The sequence below is a fragment of the Gymnogyps californianus genome, chromosome 1, assembly GCF_018139145.2.
Source record: "Gymnogyps californianus isolate 813 chromosome 1, ASM1813914v2, whole genome shotgun sequence".
In the NCBI taxonomy this organism is placed as follows: domain Eukaryota; kingdom Metazoa; phylum Chordata; class Aves; order Accipitriformes; family Cathartidae; genus Gymnogyps; species Gymnogyps californianus.
The window spans coordinates 41,352,853-41,371,631 of record NC_059471.1 but is presented as its reverse complement, the minus strand read 5'-3'; the positions used below and the strand labels follow the sequence as shown (position 1 = coordinate 41,371,631).

Sequence of the window (18,779 nt, the reverse complement as noted above, 5' to 3'; positions counted from 1 at the left end):
ATTCAGTATTGCAATTCTTCCACTGTAAACTCTCATCTGTGGGTTGTCTACTGTTCTTCTGCTGAGGCAAAAGAGGAAAGGGAAGGAGAATAAGTTAGAGGTCTGCTGTGAAAAAATAATGAGCATAATATAGTTCTTCTCCAAATCTAGATGCGTAGTGCTGCATTAAACATCCTTATTTGAAAGATGAGCTTTGGAACAGGTGAGGTTATTGTGGCCCACAGCTGAAATGCAAAGGAGATCAAATTAGGGGCTCCTAAAAGAAATATAAATATTTGTCATCAAAATTCATCTGCCTTGTCTAAACCCAGAAGATAAAATTAACTCAGTCCTGCCTATCAGAAACATAGTGGATGGATTTGAGGTTAATTATTCTTAATTTGTGACATATTATTAACTGCTGAGGACAGGTTTTTAGTTAATAAGAGCATAATAACTTTGCTTCCTAAGCTCTCATCTCCACAGCTGGTAAGTCACTAGAGGATAGATGTATGTGCTGTGGGAAAGAAACTAGGCTTATTGCACTCATTGTTTATGAATTGGTCAGAGTAACCAAATGAACATCTCATGCTCTTTAAATGAAGGAGACTGACAGTTGCTTTTTTTATTATTTAACTGTATGTGCCTGGAAGGTTCAGGAACCTTATTGATCATACATAGTTTAAGTCCCATTTCAGAAGTTAAATCCTTAAAATCACTCCACTTCTTTTTTAGCAGGGGCAGATGAGTGCTGGCTGACAGTAAAATTGAGAGACAAAGACAGAAGTTTCTCAGAATTACTCTGTAAAGTATTTATGAACTCCCATGGAACTGAAATACATAGAACTTGCACTAAATGCATCCTTTATTTTTGAATACCAATTTAAAATATCTGGTGAGAAAAATGAAAAAAAAATCTTTTCAGGTCAACAGAATTTTTAAATTTTGGTAGATGTTAGTTTTGATTATGAGCTTCTTCAAATGTTTTTAATAATTTTGAATATTAAAAGTAAATTTTGAAATTTTATGCATATCGTTTAGATAACACCAGAACTAAAAGTAGTTGGCCAGTCCCTTGGCTTTATAGGGAAGTTTGGTTTTGTTGCATTCATTTGCACCTCTCTTTCATGGATTACTGAACGTTTCAGTGCTGTAAAGCTGTATTTTTCCCCACCTGTCTCCTCTCTAAACTGTGCTCTTGGGCCAGTTTTAGTGAGTGTGCATAACTAACTTCCTTCATTTTGGTACAAATAAAATAAACTGCTGGAGCCTTTCTTCCCCCGAGTCGATAGCTGTGTACCTGCATGCCTTCTCCTCATATTTATCTGATTGTGCATATTGCTTTACCCAGAAAATACCTGCTTTACATGCTTACCTTCTCAAATATATTTCTGTTTTGTCTTCCTGAGTCTTAAGCCGTATATATTTTTTCTTTCTCAGAAACCACCTCCTACAGAGAACTAGTTTCTTTAAGGGTTGCCCCTTTCAAGGTGACCCACTGCAGACAAACTCAGCGACTTTTATTTGTTTTTACCTTCCTCAGGCAAAGCAGAGAGCACAATTCAGTAGTCTGCTTGCAAGAAAAACAAACAGTGACAACCTCAAGCACTCCAGACTTCTCAGAGAGCATTCAGTGTATAAAAATAACCAAGTTCATATTTATTTTGTTTGCCTTTTGGTTTTAGAACATTTTGAGTCCACCTGGGTGATATTTTCAAACTCTTCCCTGCAACTAGGGAGCTGCATGTATATTTTATTTATAAGCCACATGGCCTTCCTCCCTCAAAATGCTCATGCATTCTTCTGACTAAAAGAGCCAAAAAGCACAGAGGAGGCTACAAAATATATGATAAATCCTGAAAGCTGATCCAAAGCAAATTTGAAATGTGCAACTTCCCTTGACCTGACTATTCTTTCCCTTTATTGAGGAGGGAGGAAAAAAGAGGGGGGTATATTTGCAGTCCTTTACTCAGTCATTTTATTCTCACTTCTGCTCCAGCAAAGGTGAGACAAAGGACAGTTTATCACAACAAATAATCTGTTGCTACATCAAGAAGCTTCACTTAGTTCAATCAGTCTCATATACAAAACAGAAATCGAAGTTTCTCTCTTCAGATATTGCTTATCTTCATTGTGTGAGTCTTTTTTTTCACTTATGTGACTTCAGAATTGAGCCTGAAATAAAGTCAGTGTGAGTGAGGATAGTGTTATAGAGGACCACAATATGCTTATTTTAAATGGAAGAAAATTCTAGAAAAAAGACTGTTTACTGTCCCATTGCAGGTACAACTGAAGCTGAGATAGTTGAGTAATGCTACCTCTGCTGTTGCAGAATGGGGGGGAGGGCAACGGGCGACACTACAGAAAAGCAAAATTTGAAATCTCTTTAGACAGCAGAAACTATGAAAGCCAGCTTGCATAACAGGATGGAACTGTACAGACATTTCAAGGTGTGCAGCCCTCTAGTGTTTTAATAGTGTGAATAGTTGGACCCAACAGCTTTTCTCCAGCTAAGGGAGCTTTCTACTGTGCCAAACAACTTTTGCATTTTCATTATTAGCTGAAGTGTAGCAATGAAGAGACCTGATTCAAGTAAATTACTCACACATCAGCTGCTTGCATGTATGTTACTCATATGGAACAAGTTACAAGTTCCAGCAGCTTTTATAATCAATGCAGCAGCTCACTGAAGACATACTTTGTGCAGACAGATTTTGTCATTTATTCTGTCAATTCCACAGTTGCCAGATATGGTATATCACATAAGATCTTTTTATATTATGGTGCTGTGCTATAATCCTGAATTTCATTGAATTTCATTGAAAGCAATAGAATTGTGCTCTTTTACTTTCAATATGAATTTGACCCATTGATCTAATTTGGTCCATTCTATTTCAGCAGCTACTTCATGTACCAACTTTCTGAGGAGAAACATTTCCATAGAGGTGCCTGTGCGTACATTATGGAAACTTAACTCAAAAAAACCCAACCCCCCCCCCCCCCCCCCCAAGCCCACACAATACAGAATTTTACCTATGTAAAAAATGCAAGATGAAAACAGTAAAACAGTTAAGGAGACTAACATGACACATTTTCTTCTTTGCCTCAGATTGGAAAGGACACTTTCTCAGGGCAGAGCCTGCGGCTCTGAATGCAGTATTTAAAGCATTGTATACAGTTAGGGTATTATGTGCTTTAAATAAACCTGAACTGAAAAATAAACAAAAGGACATTTATAGGTATCAAATTAGAGAATTATAATTCAATGCAAAATTACAAGTAATGAAAAATAAGTGTAATTACCTAAATATGCATACACAGATAATCATCTCCAGTGTTTGAAAAATTTCTTTGGAAGCTTTGGTTTTATAGAACAACTTTGAGTCCCTACTTTTGAAACTTTTTTTTACTTATCGTAGCAAAGCGGTGCATCCATAGCCACTGCGTTAGTCTCATATGGCACACTAATGGGATATATAAGAAAGTATATATGAAAAAGATAAACTAATACACCAGGACTGCTTTGTTTCCAACATTTATTTGTAAATCTGTGGTTGAAAAACATTTTATACATCATATTACTGTGAGTGAAAAAGAGGTGCTGAAGATGCCAGGAAGAGAAAAATAAAACAGCTTTGATTTTTCTCTAAGTTGAGCTAAGAAACCAGAACCCTCTCAAGTTCCCGAGTGTGTCTGCGTGTGTTGGCTCTGTGTGGGGGGTGTTTTATCTGTGATGTTGGTAACCTAATGGCAAACATCATAAAAGCTGTACCAAAAAAAAAAAAAAAATTGCTAGCAGAGCATATGCAGTCACCCACAGCAAGAAAAGGGATTGTTCTAGAAGTGACAAAGTTTCTCCTGGTATATACTGATTTGTCACTTCCCTTGGGAAATAAATACGTCAATGCATTTGCCGTCTTATGTGTCATAAAATACCCTTCCAGCCAAAGAAACAAATAAATGCTCCCCTCCTCCTTCCCTCTCCAGATAATAAGCAAAACTGAAGTCAAACTCACTTTTCATCTCCCAGCAATCCCTCAAATAACGAGCAGTGCCCTGTAATTTGATCCAGTTAAAAACTACCCTCCATTCCTTTATTCAGGAATGTCAAATTAAGCTTATGCAAGAAGGATTTTGAGCGAGGGTGTTTTTTACGTTGGTATGGTTTATTTTGATTTTACGTGCAAAGTAATGAAAAATCAGGCACAGCGAATCTGAAGTCAGCGTGTGACCTGCGTATGTGGGTTTGCACCTCTCCACGGTGTGCACAGTATGCACAGTCCATACGACAGGGTGCAGTCACACACTAGCAAATGGCGTATTCATTGAATACTCACTGCAGACAGTACTCCTCCAGCGTCCAGCAAAGCTACAAATTCAGCTTTATATTCCGACATGATCCTCTGTAGTGGAAACTACTGTAGAGCTGGACTGACAGTGCCCTTTGCCTGGTCTAGGCCATCTGTCTCTTGGACTTTATTATTCCTGGCATGGAGAAATTTAAGCAAAGATGGTTTGTGACTTTCTCAGTATTGCCACATTGAGTTTCCATCTGTTTTATTCCTGTACAAGAACACATATTAGTGCTACCCCAATGAATATATGTAACTGTGAGTTCAGCCTGGTTCTTCAGGTGTGCTTTATAGGAAGTGTCCAGCTGTGCTGGAGTGCTTTAGGTTACCTCAGTTAGATCATTTCCATATTGCTCTGTTTAAGGAAACTTTTGGTGGAATTTGGTGCATGCAAGTTGAGTAAAACACAGTATTTTTTTATTTTTGATTTCTGAGGGGTTTTGCAGTCCAAAAAAAGTACGTAATAAAAATTGGTCTCAAAAATTGTATTCTCTATAAAACATTTGTTATGAAGGATCAATCTGAGCTTCAAAAGCTTCAAAAGCTTTTTTTTTTTAAGACAATCTTGTATTCTCTTGATCAGAAAAGTGTAACTAGCAGCCATTTTGTTGTATGCTTAGATTAAAAAAAAAAAAAGGCTGGAAGGGGAGAGAACTATTCTGTTTAGTGCCAATCATTTATTCTTATGTTTCTGTTATATTCAGGAGATACATTTTGCCTTTCCAGTTATGACTTGTTATTTGACAGTGTCGTAGTTCAGAGTGTCGCATCTTGAAAGCTCTACAGTCATTTTAGACCTTTGAAATCTCTTCATGAATACTTAATTCTGCATTTGTAGGAGAAGAGTCTGTGCTGGAGAGATCTGTAGTACCGTTCAATCTGTTGCCACTAGCTCTCAGTGCAGATTGTGCAAGGCTGCAGAATAAATTAGTATTATTTTGAAACACCGTTTGTCCACTGGAATGTCACCCCTTCAGATCCTCGCACGGAGCATACGAAATAGCACCAGATGCAGACAGTGATGTATGTTCCAGTGTGGTTGTCCCAATTATCATCATGAAGCTCTCTTGCCTGCATTGATGTTTTGTGAGAAGAACAGAGAACAGCACTGGTTCCTGAATGTATGTGTGTGATGGATGGCATTTATTTTCATTTCTTTGTTCCTCTAAGGAGGAGGTAGGAGAGAGATAGCTTTATTTTCTTGTGTAGGGGAGATCCCAGAGCAGAGGGTAGAGAGCGCGTGGCAGCTAAGCAGGAGCCTGGAGCACGGGCAGAGGGCAGGGAGCTAGTGAAAAGTGCAGGGAGCAGATGTGCTGCAGAAGTGCGGAGGTGATGGAAAGAAAACTTTTGAGGGACCTAGAGGGTACTGCACAGAGTGTGCTGCAACCCCGATCAAGTAATTTGGTCTGAAACCAAGCCTAGAGAGAAGGAATTGCTTTCAAATGTATGATTTGGGATACACTGAAGGGAACATTCTTTATAATCCCATTTTATTTCTGTTGTTTTGCTTAGCTGATTCTGAGTTTTCGCCGTTAAAAAATATTTGGTCTAGTGTTAGTTCAAATATAAACTTGCTTTAATGATTAAGAACCTGTTGAGTTTTTCAGGTACTCCTTATACTGAAAGGGAGTATCATTTCAATATAAGTAAAAGGAGTACTTCAAAGGTCTGGCTGCCTTTGGCTTTTGTCACAACAGATTGAATTTTTCAGATCAGAAATGCATATTTATTTTTTAAAAAAACCTCTCTGAATTACTTGCTCTAAAAATGGATTCTGTAATCGTTGAGCTATCAGGGTTGGGCAGATGTAAGTCAGGAATGGCACAGCCTCTGCCCTAGTTTTTTTTTCCTCCCCCCGCCCCTTTTGCTTTTAACTACTTAGACTTTTTCCAAAAGAAAAAAAAAAAAACAACAACAAAACCAAAACTGAGTTAGCATGCAAGGTGTTGCTTTTTATGCCTGTTAGAAGTAGTGTCTTGAAGATCCTAATCTGCTTCTGGAAACTGTAAAAATAAGCAGTAAGAAGAAAAAAAAACCTATTATTATTTTCTCTTTTTCATACCTTCCAACAGAATTAACTTGTTTGAGCCTGTGTATGGCACCCTTAATGTACTGAATGCCATGCTGTTTAGACAAACCAGAACCTGTAATAAAAACAATTCATTTAGACAATACACTTTACCACTTTACCTTTAAGTGTAAATTGATATGTGAACCGAACTCAGTGGAATTTTCCCACTGAGCTCAGTTGTGCTGGAATAGATAAAACGTTACTGGTTTGTGTACACGTCTTAAAAGTGAGGGGGTTTGACACATGCTGCAGCAATTCTGGCAAACATTCCCTCTCACCCTCTTTTTTACTTTTGAATTTCCTGAGGGTCCTAATTAATAAAGTTAGTAAGAAAAGCAGTCACAGTCTATCAGCGTCCCTAATGGAATTTCATTAGAAGGGAGGCCAACTTCTTGCCTGTTTCTGATCCTCAGTTTATTGGCCGCAATATCTGGTTTGGATCTGAAACCTTTACTTTCTTTCAAGATTTCTGTAATAATAAATTCCTTGCCAGGCAACTCCATTTTCTAAATTTCATACTGAGTTAGCCTCTACAATGATGTCCTTTTTTTTGGGAAAAGTTAGGGCGCTTTGCAGTCACAAATCTTCTCTTGGGTTGTAACCAAACATCTAGCTTCTTAGCCAGAACACCTGAGAGACACAGAAACCAGTATATATTTACACAAAATACTGGCTATACGTACCTATAAAATAGCAGTTAATCAGGAGAGCTCAAGTATAACCTTGGGGTTGGCTCTGTAAGAATGGCTTGTTTAAAACCTCTCAGTGATTAAAAAATAACAAATACTTAGTTCTTACTTTGGCATTTGTTTGAGTAGATTTAAAAGTTTTTTAGAGGAGGTAACCTTGACTAACCGTGTTTTACAGATGGGAAGAGAAGGACACAGCTCTCCTAACTTTGCTGAACAAACCAATAGCAAAGTTACAATTAGAAATTCAGGCCTCCAGGCTGCCTGTCAGGGCTGTCTATGCTAGGTCCCACTTACAGGCAATAATATAAAATGAAAGTTGTCTCAGTGCCTGTTCTGGATGGACTATTATTAGTGTCGTGTATTTATGGAGGTTTGTGTCCTTTGACATTTACACACAGGCGTCACAGTTCGTAATAGGTGCATAATATAACACCAGCAACGCTAAACCAAATGCAAAGTGGCTAGAAATTAATGGGCTTTACGGCAAAGACACATGGGTGGCAGACTTTGGCTCTTGTTCTTGCTTCGTTAACCATTGAAAGAGGGAAAAAAACCAGCACGGAAGAAGGCAGAAAATTCACAGTAATCAATAAGGATAAAGAGCAGTCACCAGAAATTCTGGAGGAGTGTGAGTAGACCTCTGAGAGTGTGAGGGGAGAAGGATTCCAAAGTTTAAGTGGTCGCAGGGAGAGGGGAAGTACATTGACACTGTAGCATTATTTGAGTAACAGAGGGAGGAGGTCAGAATGGAACAGTGACATGGGCACTCTGGTTTAAATCAAACTGAGAAACAGAAAGCTAAATGCAGCAACTAATATTTTCCTAATAAGGCTATGTGACATTCCTGAGTAATTTTAATGTGAACCAGAGTAGATCCCATGGTCAAGGTTTTCCATGCAAATTTTATCTAAACCAATGTTAAATTCAAGTTCAGTAATGATAATTTTTCTGTATCGAGCAAGAAGAGTGCACATCAGGGCATTCTCGCCCCAAAACCAGACGGTGAGGAAGTGGCCGCTAGCAGATGCGACAAGACAGTGGATTTTAATCTTGTAGTCAGACTGGGATCTGAATGTGAATTGAACAAATCAGATTCAGAATATTGGGCGCAACACAGCGTGCAGCCAATTGCTGGCAGCCTGCTGGGCTGTATCTCTCGAGAGGAAGATCAAGCGCTCAGCAGTGGAAGGGAGAGATGATTTACTATGGGAGGCTTAAAACTATTCAATTTAGGCTCCGTTTAACCTCCAAGACCTTTGTGAAGACAAGAGGCACAGAAAGTAAGGAGTGAACAAAGAGAGATGGGAAAGGAAGGATAACTGAGTCAAAAGTGGATACAGGAGAAAATTACTAGGACATGAGAGAGGATGAAGTGGACGAAGGATGGCACAAGGGAGAGAGGGGACCATCTTGTGCTAGGGGAGAAATGTGGAAGAAGTTTCCTTTTAGAAGTTTTCCACCCAGCAGTATCTAAGGCCCACAATAAAGATTTCATTAGTCGTACTACTTTTAGTAGTACGTACTAAAACGTACATACTTTTAGCATCTGAGCTTGAGCCTGCCCTGCTGCACATTGTCCATGCGGTGAGTAGGAGGGTGAAGGTGGGTGCCCGCCAGCACCTCGTCTCTTCCCGGTGCAGGGCCGTTTGCCCCAGGCTGCAGGCACAGCGTGGGGGGGATGCGGCGACGGGCAGCGCAGGGCTGTGAACCATGCAGGGACTGGGGCTCAGGGTGGGCTCTGTGCTGGAGCGGCAGCGGGTCCAGGCTCTCACAGCGGTGGGATACTAGGGCACTTCTCAGAGGTACCATTCAGAAGTGGAAAGGAAGCAGAAATGGCTGCTAGGTGAGTGACTCAGTGAGGTGGTTCATACCTCTGCTCCATCCTTTCTCCCAGCTCAGGAGCTGTCATATTTTTAACCATCTTCATTATTTTGCTGCTTTCCTCTGGATGGACCTTTTTTTTAAAAAAAAAAGGAATCTGCTTTTTAAGACAAGGCAGGAACATAGACTATTTAAGGTCACTGTATTTAAAGGCTTTATTTTCATTATTGTTCTCTCTTTTAGTACTCTGAATTCTTCAGGCCTTAATAATATTGTTGGGCTTTTTGACTACCATTGTACATGGAACAAATGGTTTTATTGAACTGTCCAAAATACTTTCCACATCTTTTTCTCTGAATAGGTGCACTTAATTTAGAACCCATTTGTACATAGGGGCAATTCACATTATTTCATCCAGTGTGTATTGCCTCTTGTCTACACTGAATTTTATCTGTTGAGTTTCTTAAACGCATAACTTTGTTCAGCTTTTCTGAAGTTCTCCCTGGCCTTCCCTAATCTTGAGTAACCTGCGTCACTTTGAATGTGAGTTTTAAAGGTTCCATTAATACTTTAAATGGTTTTTAATTTTTTGTTTTGTTTTGGGATTGGCAAGGCAGTATCAGAAGTACATTGAGAATACCTTTGTTCAGCAGAGCTGCAGTAATTGCTTCTGTCTCTTGTAGTTTGAAGAAAGTGAAATAAAGTGAAAATACCCATTCATAACAAGAAAATGTAAAGTCAAATAGGCACAAAGTTTTTAATATTTAATTTTCCACATTATAAAGCAGACTCTTCTTCTCCGCCTTCCCATAAATGCAGAAATGGATAGGATTAATTAAACATTAAACCATTATTCTTCCTAAAAGAAAAGTCCTTGCTGGTCATGTTTGATATATTCTCAAGGTGATCTTTCCCCTATCTGAAGTTTCCCCATCATTGGTTTAAAAAATAATTAATAATAAAAAAATAAATATTTTGTTATCATATTGCTGTTGTCTTTTTACTAGAGGAGAAAGGGGTATTATTTGGTAAATCTTCCTTTAATTAAATAATTGACTGGAGGACTGATTCCATAATGGAAATGTTGTGTGACATTCAGTGCAGGCAGTGATTTAGAAATGAGACAGTGAGTCTGTGGAATGAAAAAGGTTTCTAGGTCCTTAGGCTCTAGGGAAGAAGCATATTTACTTTCTAGACTGTCTGCCTTCTAGAAAAGGAGGAGGAGCAGGGAATGAAACCAACAGAATAGGGCCACTAGCATTTTTAGCTAATGATATGCAGTGTCAAGAAGGTGCTATTTGTATCTGTGAGATAATGCTATGGGCTGACAGAATAAGAAAACAAGAAACATATGAAGTAAACTCAAGAAAGCAAAAATATGCCATCCAGGAAGAAAATAAACCAGACAATTCCTTTTTTTTTGGTAAAAAAGTAAGTCATGCTTGCTTAAATTACTTAAGGATTGCATTTTGTAACCATAAGCATATGAACATAACTATAGCATTGGCTGTATCTTGTATTCTTTAATTTATCTCTATAACTAGCTTTGTTACTTTGCAGAGTGTGCTTAGGCTAAATGGATAGTTCTGGTCCACATTTTAACCATAATAGCACTGAATAAAAATGATAGTTACTGACATATTTACACAAATTAATGGGAAAAAAAAATGTCTTCATAGACCTACAAAATTAGGGGGTGGGTGGGTGGGGTGGTGAGAGAAGGAGATATGGCCATGTAATATATTTCCTGATGTGATACTGGTAAATAATGAATTGTCAGGAACTCTCTGGACTTAGGGAGATAGGAAACTTTAAGAAACAGTCTGAGCATTTACCTACTCCCTTTATTGCTCCATGGAAGCTCAGAGGACTTCTACTGGTCCTTTAAGTCAGACTTTACCTACTCCCTTTCAAGCAATAACTCTACAATTTGTAGCACTTTCTTTTAATCTCCCGATGGTATATTTACTATCTTAGATCATACGTTAACAGCACAGTGAGTCCCAGAGGAGGAAAAGGGAGACCTATCATTACTCAGATGTATAAAATCTTCTCTCGGGTGACATCCACCAGTATCTTTCTAAAATGAAACCAAAAGAAGAGCGGACAAATGATACAAACTTGGGGTCCAAATGTCAGTGGGAGAGTGTCGTGGTTTAACTCCAGCCAGCAGCTAAGCACCACGCAACCGCTCCCTCGCTCCCCCCTGCCCCCACTCCCAGTGGGATGGGGAGGAGAATTGGGGAAGAAGGTAAAACTCATGGGTTGAGATAAGAATGGTTTAATAACTAAAGTAAAATATAATACTAACAATAATAATAATGAAATATAACAATAACAATAATAATAATAATAATAATAGTAATGAAAAGGAATATAACAAAAAAAGAAGGGGGGGGGGGAGAAAAAAAAACAGTGATGCACAATGCAATTGCTCACCACCCGCTGACCGATGCCCCAGCAGTGATCCGCCCCGCCCAGTCAACTCCCCCCTGTTTATATACTGGGCATGACGTTCCATGGTATGGAATACCCCTTTGGCTAGTTCAGGTCAGCTGCCCTGGCGATGCTCCCTCCCAGCTTCTTGCACACATGCTTGCTGGCAGAGCATGGGAAACTGAAAAGTCCTTAACTTAGGATAAGTAAGCGCTACTTAGCAACAACTAAAACATCAGAGTGTTATCAACATCATTCTCACACTAAATCCAAAACACAACACTGTACCAGCTACTAAGAAGAAAATTATCCCAGCCGAAACCAGGACAGAGAGGAAGTGAAAGGAGATAGTGGCCCTATCACTGCTGTGACTACAAGAATTCAGTCTAAGGTAGGGTCTTTCTAGCTCCCGACTGCCATAACTTTGATTAACCTTGCAGTGTTTCAGCACAGGGTCATGCTATCCCGTTGACACTTTTCCTTTGAGATGTCAGTCACATTTCAATAACTTTCCAGTGTGGGCTTGTAAGTCCTGTCTGTTCATTGACTTTGAATGAGGCAAGTTGCTTATGAATGCAGCTTGAAGTGTCACTCAGATATTCTTGCATTATGTTATCTTTGATTGACGTGTCTGGAGTGGTGGAAAATTCAGGGTATCTAACTGCCCCTGTTTTGACAGTGAGGACCCTCCTTTTTTTTATTTTTATTTTTAATTCCTGAGACTCTCTCGTCCTTCTGATGATAATGAGATTTGGTACTGCTTTTTTCTTTACACTATTAACAAGCACAGGAGAGTCCTATCCTGCAGATGTAGCATCTTAGCATTTCTGTCTGGAGTTTAGGTTCTCACAGCATGAAAAGCATAAGCTCCACTAATGGAAGATAATACGTTAATGATAGCAGAGAAAGCACCAGTTCAGGAAAGGGCATATAAGAAATTCCTATTGGTTTAGCCTTCAAGATTGCTTTTAGTTTATGTCTGGCTTATGTAATTCCTAAGGGTTAGACCCAAAGCCATTTAAAAAGGGCCAGCAAGAAGGAAGGAAAAGCATTTCTAGTTTTTCAAGGTTTATTATTAGCAACATAGACTGTAGCTGGTTTTGTGGACGTTTCAGTATGTAGTAGAAGGCTGTGTCCCAGAACAGTGATTGTTCCAAGGCTGCGTTACTCAATAAGCTGATTTATAACATATGACTCCAGTTATAATCCAAGAGTTTCTCCATTTATTTTAAACAAAATATATATTTCTTTGCTGTAGCCACTTGAGGTTTATAATCTTGTTTTCAGGAGTGCCCTGGCTCACATAGACTTACCACCCTTCCAGCGCTAACAGAAAATGCAGGGTCCATGGTGGAGGAGGGGAAAATTCTGTAAAATAAAATAGTTCATATCTCTTTCATAGTGTTTCATATATCTGTTTCCCAGGCAGTGGAGGAAAATGAATAAGAAGCATTTTTGTTTTTTTCAAGCTACTACTATAGCTTTTTTGCTCAGCTGAATGGAAAGAAGTGTATAAAAACAGCTAGTGCTGGAAACTAGATGTAAAACAATAGCAAACAAAAAACTCTTTAACAAGCATAATCTGTTGTCAGTGAAAAGCGAAGACATCATTAAACTCACACAGTGCTTATTTTTCTAATGTAAGTTGTGGAGGAAGCAGTCATGCTGAGATGTGAAAAAGGAAGCAAGGCCTGTATCCTGAGCATTGCCATGCCAAACTCTTGCATGAATGTCTGTCTCCGAGGCTGAACCTTGGCTAGATCTGTAGCCACCCATGTAGTGCACAGGGAGAGTGCCGTGTCTGGGGTGGAATCCACAAAATTTACTGCGATGAGGAGAGAGCTATTTAAGCAAGCTAATAGCAGGGAGAAGGGGGTGTCTTATGGATCATCATGTACGATTTCAGCAGCAGGAGTGAAAAATACCCCATCATAGCTCATAGTCTGATGGCTATGGCACTTTACTTGGCAATAGGAGTTGGAATACTCTTGAAAGATGATTGAACTGTATCCTCTCACATGTTACATCAGTGCTTGAACTACTGGATAATTGGGACCAATGGTTCTTCCTGCAGCCAGGTTTTATTTTTTAAGTGGCACTTACAGTGGCACTCTGTATAGACCTCGATCTGCCACAGGTGCTTGAGAGTGCCTGTAAGATCAAGCCCTCAGAAAAAGGAGGCAGAAGAATATCTAGCTTATTGATCCTAATGGGGCTTAAGTCTGCTCTGGGTGTGAAACTGTTGAGCTTTGTCGAAACTGACCCTCTTCCCTGTGTCTTCAGAAGCAGGACCTTAAATGTGTGGGAATCTTCAGTGTATGAAGCGTGGTGGGCTGATCTTGGCCAGATGCAAGACGCCCACCCAGAGGTTCTCTCACTCCCCCTCCTCAGCAGGACAGGAGAGGAAATAAGATGAAAAAGCTCATGGGTCAAGGTAAAGTCAGGGAGATCGCTTACCAATTACTGTCATGGGCAATACAGACTGAAATGGGAGAAAATAAATTTGACTTATTGCCAGTTAACATAGAGTTGGATGGTGAAGAACAAAGACAAATTAAAACAACACCTTTCCCCACCCCCCCCACCCCCCCCCCCCCGAGCGGTGCAGGAGGATGGGGAATGGGGGGTAGGGGTCAGTCCATAACAGCTCTTCTCTGTCACTCCTTCCTCCTCACATTTTTCCCCTGCTCCAGCGTGGGTCCATCCCATGGGCTGCAGTCCTTCAGGATAAATTTGCTCTAGCATGGGGTCCTCCACAGGCTGCAGTGTGGATATGTGGTCTCCTCCATGGGCTGCAGGGGAATCTCTGCTCTGGCACCTGGAGCACCTCCTCCCTCTCCTTCTCTCACCATGGTGTCTGCAGGGCTGTTTCTCACACTTTTTTCCTCACTCCTCACTGCCTGTGCAACATTTTGCCCTTTCTGAAACCTGTTTTCCCCGAGGCACCACCGCCTTGGCTGAAGGGCTCAGCCGTGCCCTTTGGTGGGTCAGTTGGAGCCGGCTGGAACCGGCTGTGTCTGGCACGGGGCAGCCCCCGCCTCTCCTCGCAGAGGTTGCCCCTGCAGCCCTCCAGTATCAAAGCCTTGCCACGTACACCCAGTACACCAAGATACGGTACCTGAGAAAGGTAGATGGGTTCATAGATACTGTAGAAAATGGGTTTTCAGGATTGTTATTTTGTCTTAACTACCTATGAAAAATTGTCCAAGTTCTGTCTTGGGATCAGGAGAATCCCAGCCTGAATTTGTAAAAAATAAGGAGACACTGTTTTAATTAACTTGCCTTTAACTTACTATAAGATGTTGGACTAATCATTTAACAATTCTACTCAAAAGTTCCTCTTCCCTTTCTCTCTATATTTTCTCTAATACTTATCACCAAAATTTTATGAATCTTAATTAAAGTTTGCAGAAGCTTTGAGAACTTTGGCAGAACCAGTAAGTTCAAACTTGTCCAAAAACTAGTGCTTTGATTGGAAATTGCACCTTCTTCTTCTAATACACATTGCAAGCAGATGTTATATTTCATTATGTGTCACTTAATGGTACCAAGATTAACCTTAGTATGCTTTCCTTATGGCTTACACACACAGAAGAGGAAAACTGATCTATGAAAATGTAACAGGTACATATAGACATTAGTCCATTGGCTCGCTTGGAATCATGATTTTTAAATGAAAAGCACATAGATGCATTCACAAATACCTAGATGTCCTTGCTAGTCGCCACCTAATTTGTGCTTTAATATTCAATGCCTACTGAACTATTTCTCCTGACCTAAGTGCCTGTATTTTTATGCAGTTACTGAAGAGATTTAAGGTGTGTAAGCAGGCAGGATCTCTCTGTAAGCCTGTGAAGGTGCCTAACTTTTCTTCATTGCTGTCATGGTTTAACCCCAGCTGGCAACTAAGCACCACACAGCTGCTCGCTCACTCCCCCACAGTGGGATGGGGGAGAGAATCGGAAGATTAAAAGTGAGAAAACTTGTGGATGGAGATAAAGACAGGTTAATAGGTAAAGCAAAAGCCACGCACGCAAGCAAAGCAAAACAAGGAATTCATTCACCACTTCCCATCGGCAGGCAGGTGTTCAGCCATCTCCAGGAAAGCAGGGCTCCATCACGTGTAACGGTTATTTGGGAAGACAAACGCCATCACTCCGAACGTCCCCCTCTTCCTTCTTCTTCCCCCACCTTTATATGCTGCGCATGACATCATATGGTATGGAATATCCATTTAGTCAGTTGGGATCAGCTGTCCCAGCTGTGTTCCCCTGCAACTTCTTGTGCACTCCCAGCCTATTCGTTGGTGGGGCAATGAGAGAAGCAGCAAAGGCCTTGACTCTGTGTAAGCACTGCTCAGCAGTAACTAAAACATCCCTGTACTGTCAGCACTGTTTTCAGCACAAATCAAAAACATAGCCCCATACTAGCTACTATGAAGAAAATTAACTCTACCCCAGCCAAAACCATCACAATTGCTAAGTTAAGTTGCTCGTAAAAGCAACTTAACATACTTTAGGAAGTTGGATTCGCCAGATACTCATGATGTAGGTGTAAATAAGTTGTTAAGTTAGGCTGAGTGCTAAGGATCACATTTAACTAGTGTAGTCAAATATGTAGTGAATACTAAGTAGAGAAAAAAATTAAGGGAGGGACTAGATTTTTATATTAATCTTTGAGTGGGAACATACATTTGCATTTTTATTTATTAGTCAGAATTTTCTAGGACTCCAACTTTTTAGAATTGTACAATTTCACCAGGAGATTTAGCTTATTTCAGGGTGAATAGAAGAAAGATGTTAGAAGGCATTTGTCTCTATCCAGTACTTTTTGCTCTTTGCAGCTCTCTACTTTCTAGCAGTCTGACTGAATCTATATCTCATATGTGCTAAGTGTCTGTGTTTCAGTCATTCTTGTTGAGAGATCATCTTCAAGTCTGGCAGACTTGGTATCATTAGGAAGTCTTCCCTGGTATTTTTCCGGCAGGGCTCTTCTGAGGCTTGCAGGGTAGTACTGTAGCTACAGGACTACAGTGCCACAAGTAGTGTCAAGGTGGTATGCATTTCTGGGATAATGACAACAAATACTTCCTAATCACTTTGGAAATGAGTGAATAAAATTATATTATTTTTTTTAATTTTTGGTTTAGTGATTCTACCTAACTGTATGCGAGTGCTCTTTGACCACTGGCTGTCACCTCTGAGTTGATCACTCTGGAGCATTAGCCTACTTTTCCAACCACCTCTCATTTGTCCTTTTCTTCTGAATGCAGCAATGATGTAGTAGTGAAATGCTACTATTAGGTTAAGCTTTTCTTAGTTTAATTCCACTTTACTTCACTGTATAGGTCATATAACTTGTGTATGAATATTTCCCTGGGAGAGTGGGAAACACTCATCATTTTGATTCCCATCAAGAAAAATGGCTTCAGCCCACTTCAGAATATGTGCCCTAACCTGTGAGATGAAACAGCAACAACTATTCATGCGTGGTGCCAGATTTGTTAGGTGTGATCCAGGAGTGCTTACTACCGAAAGTGGTCTAGCAAGCCTCCTTCATGGATTTGGATGGACTAGAGAAGGAGGCACTCAGTCCTGAGAAGGCAAGGGAATGGATTTCATGCCCAGATCAGACATGTGATTGAGTTACAGAGGCTTCATTGTCACTGCACATCCTCTAACAGATTGTGTGAGTACTCTTAGCCAATGTTAATTGAAGTGTAATTAGACATGATCCGTTGATGTAGCTCAGCTCGTGTGGTATGTCTCTATACTAAGGTCACTTGAGAGTGTGAGTAAGCCAACTTAGATAAGCAAAAAATACTCATTTGAACTAGAAGGAAGGGGGTTTTAGGTTAGATGTTTAGAAAAGCTTTTCAGTGTCAATGATGGTTAAGCAGCAGAACTGTTTTGTGATATTTCTGTCACTGCAAGACAGGATCTGGAAGACATGAACATGTTAAACATAGTAAGAATTGTTTTCTTATGGGTAGAGGCGACTTCCAGCTCTAGGACTGGAAGGCCCACAAAAGAATTTGCTTGCTCTAAGCCATTTAGCAGAAGTTATATAGCAAGCCTGTGGTGGAAGAGGGAACCTAATTGTGGTTGCCCAAACCCTGCCCTTCATTTGAACCGAATCTTTGGTCCACAGCTTTTTTTTACAATCTTTTAGATATTTTTTCAATCTGTCTGACAGTATTTGTATTTCTATCCCATATACACATACTTCTTTCCGACTTCTATTTGTGACTTAGATGTTTTCCATCCAAATTCTGAGCTAGGATGGTTTTGCTAAAATTGTGGTTGCCAGAAGAACTGTGAGGACAAGATACGTATTTTGTTTGAGTTCCTTCAGTTAATCTTGAGGGGAAATAAAATCATTTGCCTTTGATGTTTAAAAAATGTTCAGTATTTTAAGCAGCAGCTATCGTTTCTGCCTCTGTATGCACATGTGCCTCTGGAGAGAGTAGCTGTGAGGAGTTCCCTTTTCTGGAAGTCCCAGGGACGATTCTGGCTGGAGTTTCAGTGCCATAGTCACTCCTGGTTTGATTCTCACTATGCATTTACCCTGGGGCAAATATGGTTTTAATTTCAATAGCATTTGCTTTTTATTAATTCTAATTCATTGTATATTTTAACTTTAATTTCATTTGGGCTTTCTTTTCCTACAGAAAAGTTGTGTAGAAACTAGAAAATAAATTAAAAAGAATCACTGACACACTAGGAGACACATAGCTCAATAACTCATTAAGGTTTAGAGATGCTTATTACATACATTCTCAGTTTTCATTCACAACATGCTAAGTGCAAACTCCATCTCTCTTTTGACTGTGCACTGTTGGTAAAATGGATTACATTTTTTCCTTGCACAGGATATATTGTCTATTGAGATCCATGAAAATAAACACAATAAAAATTCCAATGAAATGTTATTGTATAGAATAAGTGGTTGCTTTTAAAGTCTCACTGTTTCAGCTGCATTAATTGTACAAGCTACGGAGTTTAATATTTTTTGAGGAAAAAATTAGGAACTTGTTTGAATTATTCATGTTTTGAAAATGGCCTGTATGACAGCTATTTTCATAACTCATTTTTACTGCAAGTTTAGCACATACCAAAACTCCCACTGAATTGAGAAATTAGGAAAGTTATGATTTTACCTGAAGTATTTTCCTGCTTTCTTTTAAAGAAATATCTTCCTTACTGTTAATATGCTGCACATTGTCATGAATGGGGAACTACAGACTTATGAAATCATATAATGCTTTTCTTCAATTCATCAGGCTATAAGATTTTGTCATTCTTAGCATTAACAGGATAGTTTTCTAATTAAAAGGTTTTTAATCTCCCTTTCTCTCCAGTGCAGGGAAAACCTAGGCCCGCACATAAATGGTAGTTTCATAATACACAATAAGGAAACTAGTAGCAA

At 39.6% G+C, this 18,779-nt stretch overlaps 1 protein-coding gene across 6 annotated transcripts in view; it reads left to right on the top strand.

Annotated features, from left to right (window-relative positions):
• Positions 1-18,779, top strand: part of PCDH9 (protocadherin 9) — a 688,564-nt gene that overhangs the window by 80,988 nt on the left and 588,797 nt on the right. The window contains exon 2 of one of the 6 annotated variants that reach the window (XM_050901167.1): positions 17,877-17,893. The exons of the other annotated variants lie outside the window; for them this stretch is intronic. Coding sequence (XP_050757124.1) covers positions 17,877-17,893 — 17 coding nt within the window. The remainder of the gene's footprint in view (positions 1-17,876; positions 17,894-18,779) is intronic. 6 annotated transcript variants of the gene reach the window in all.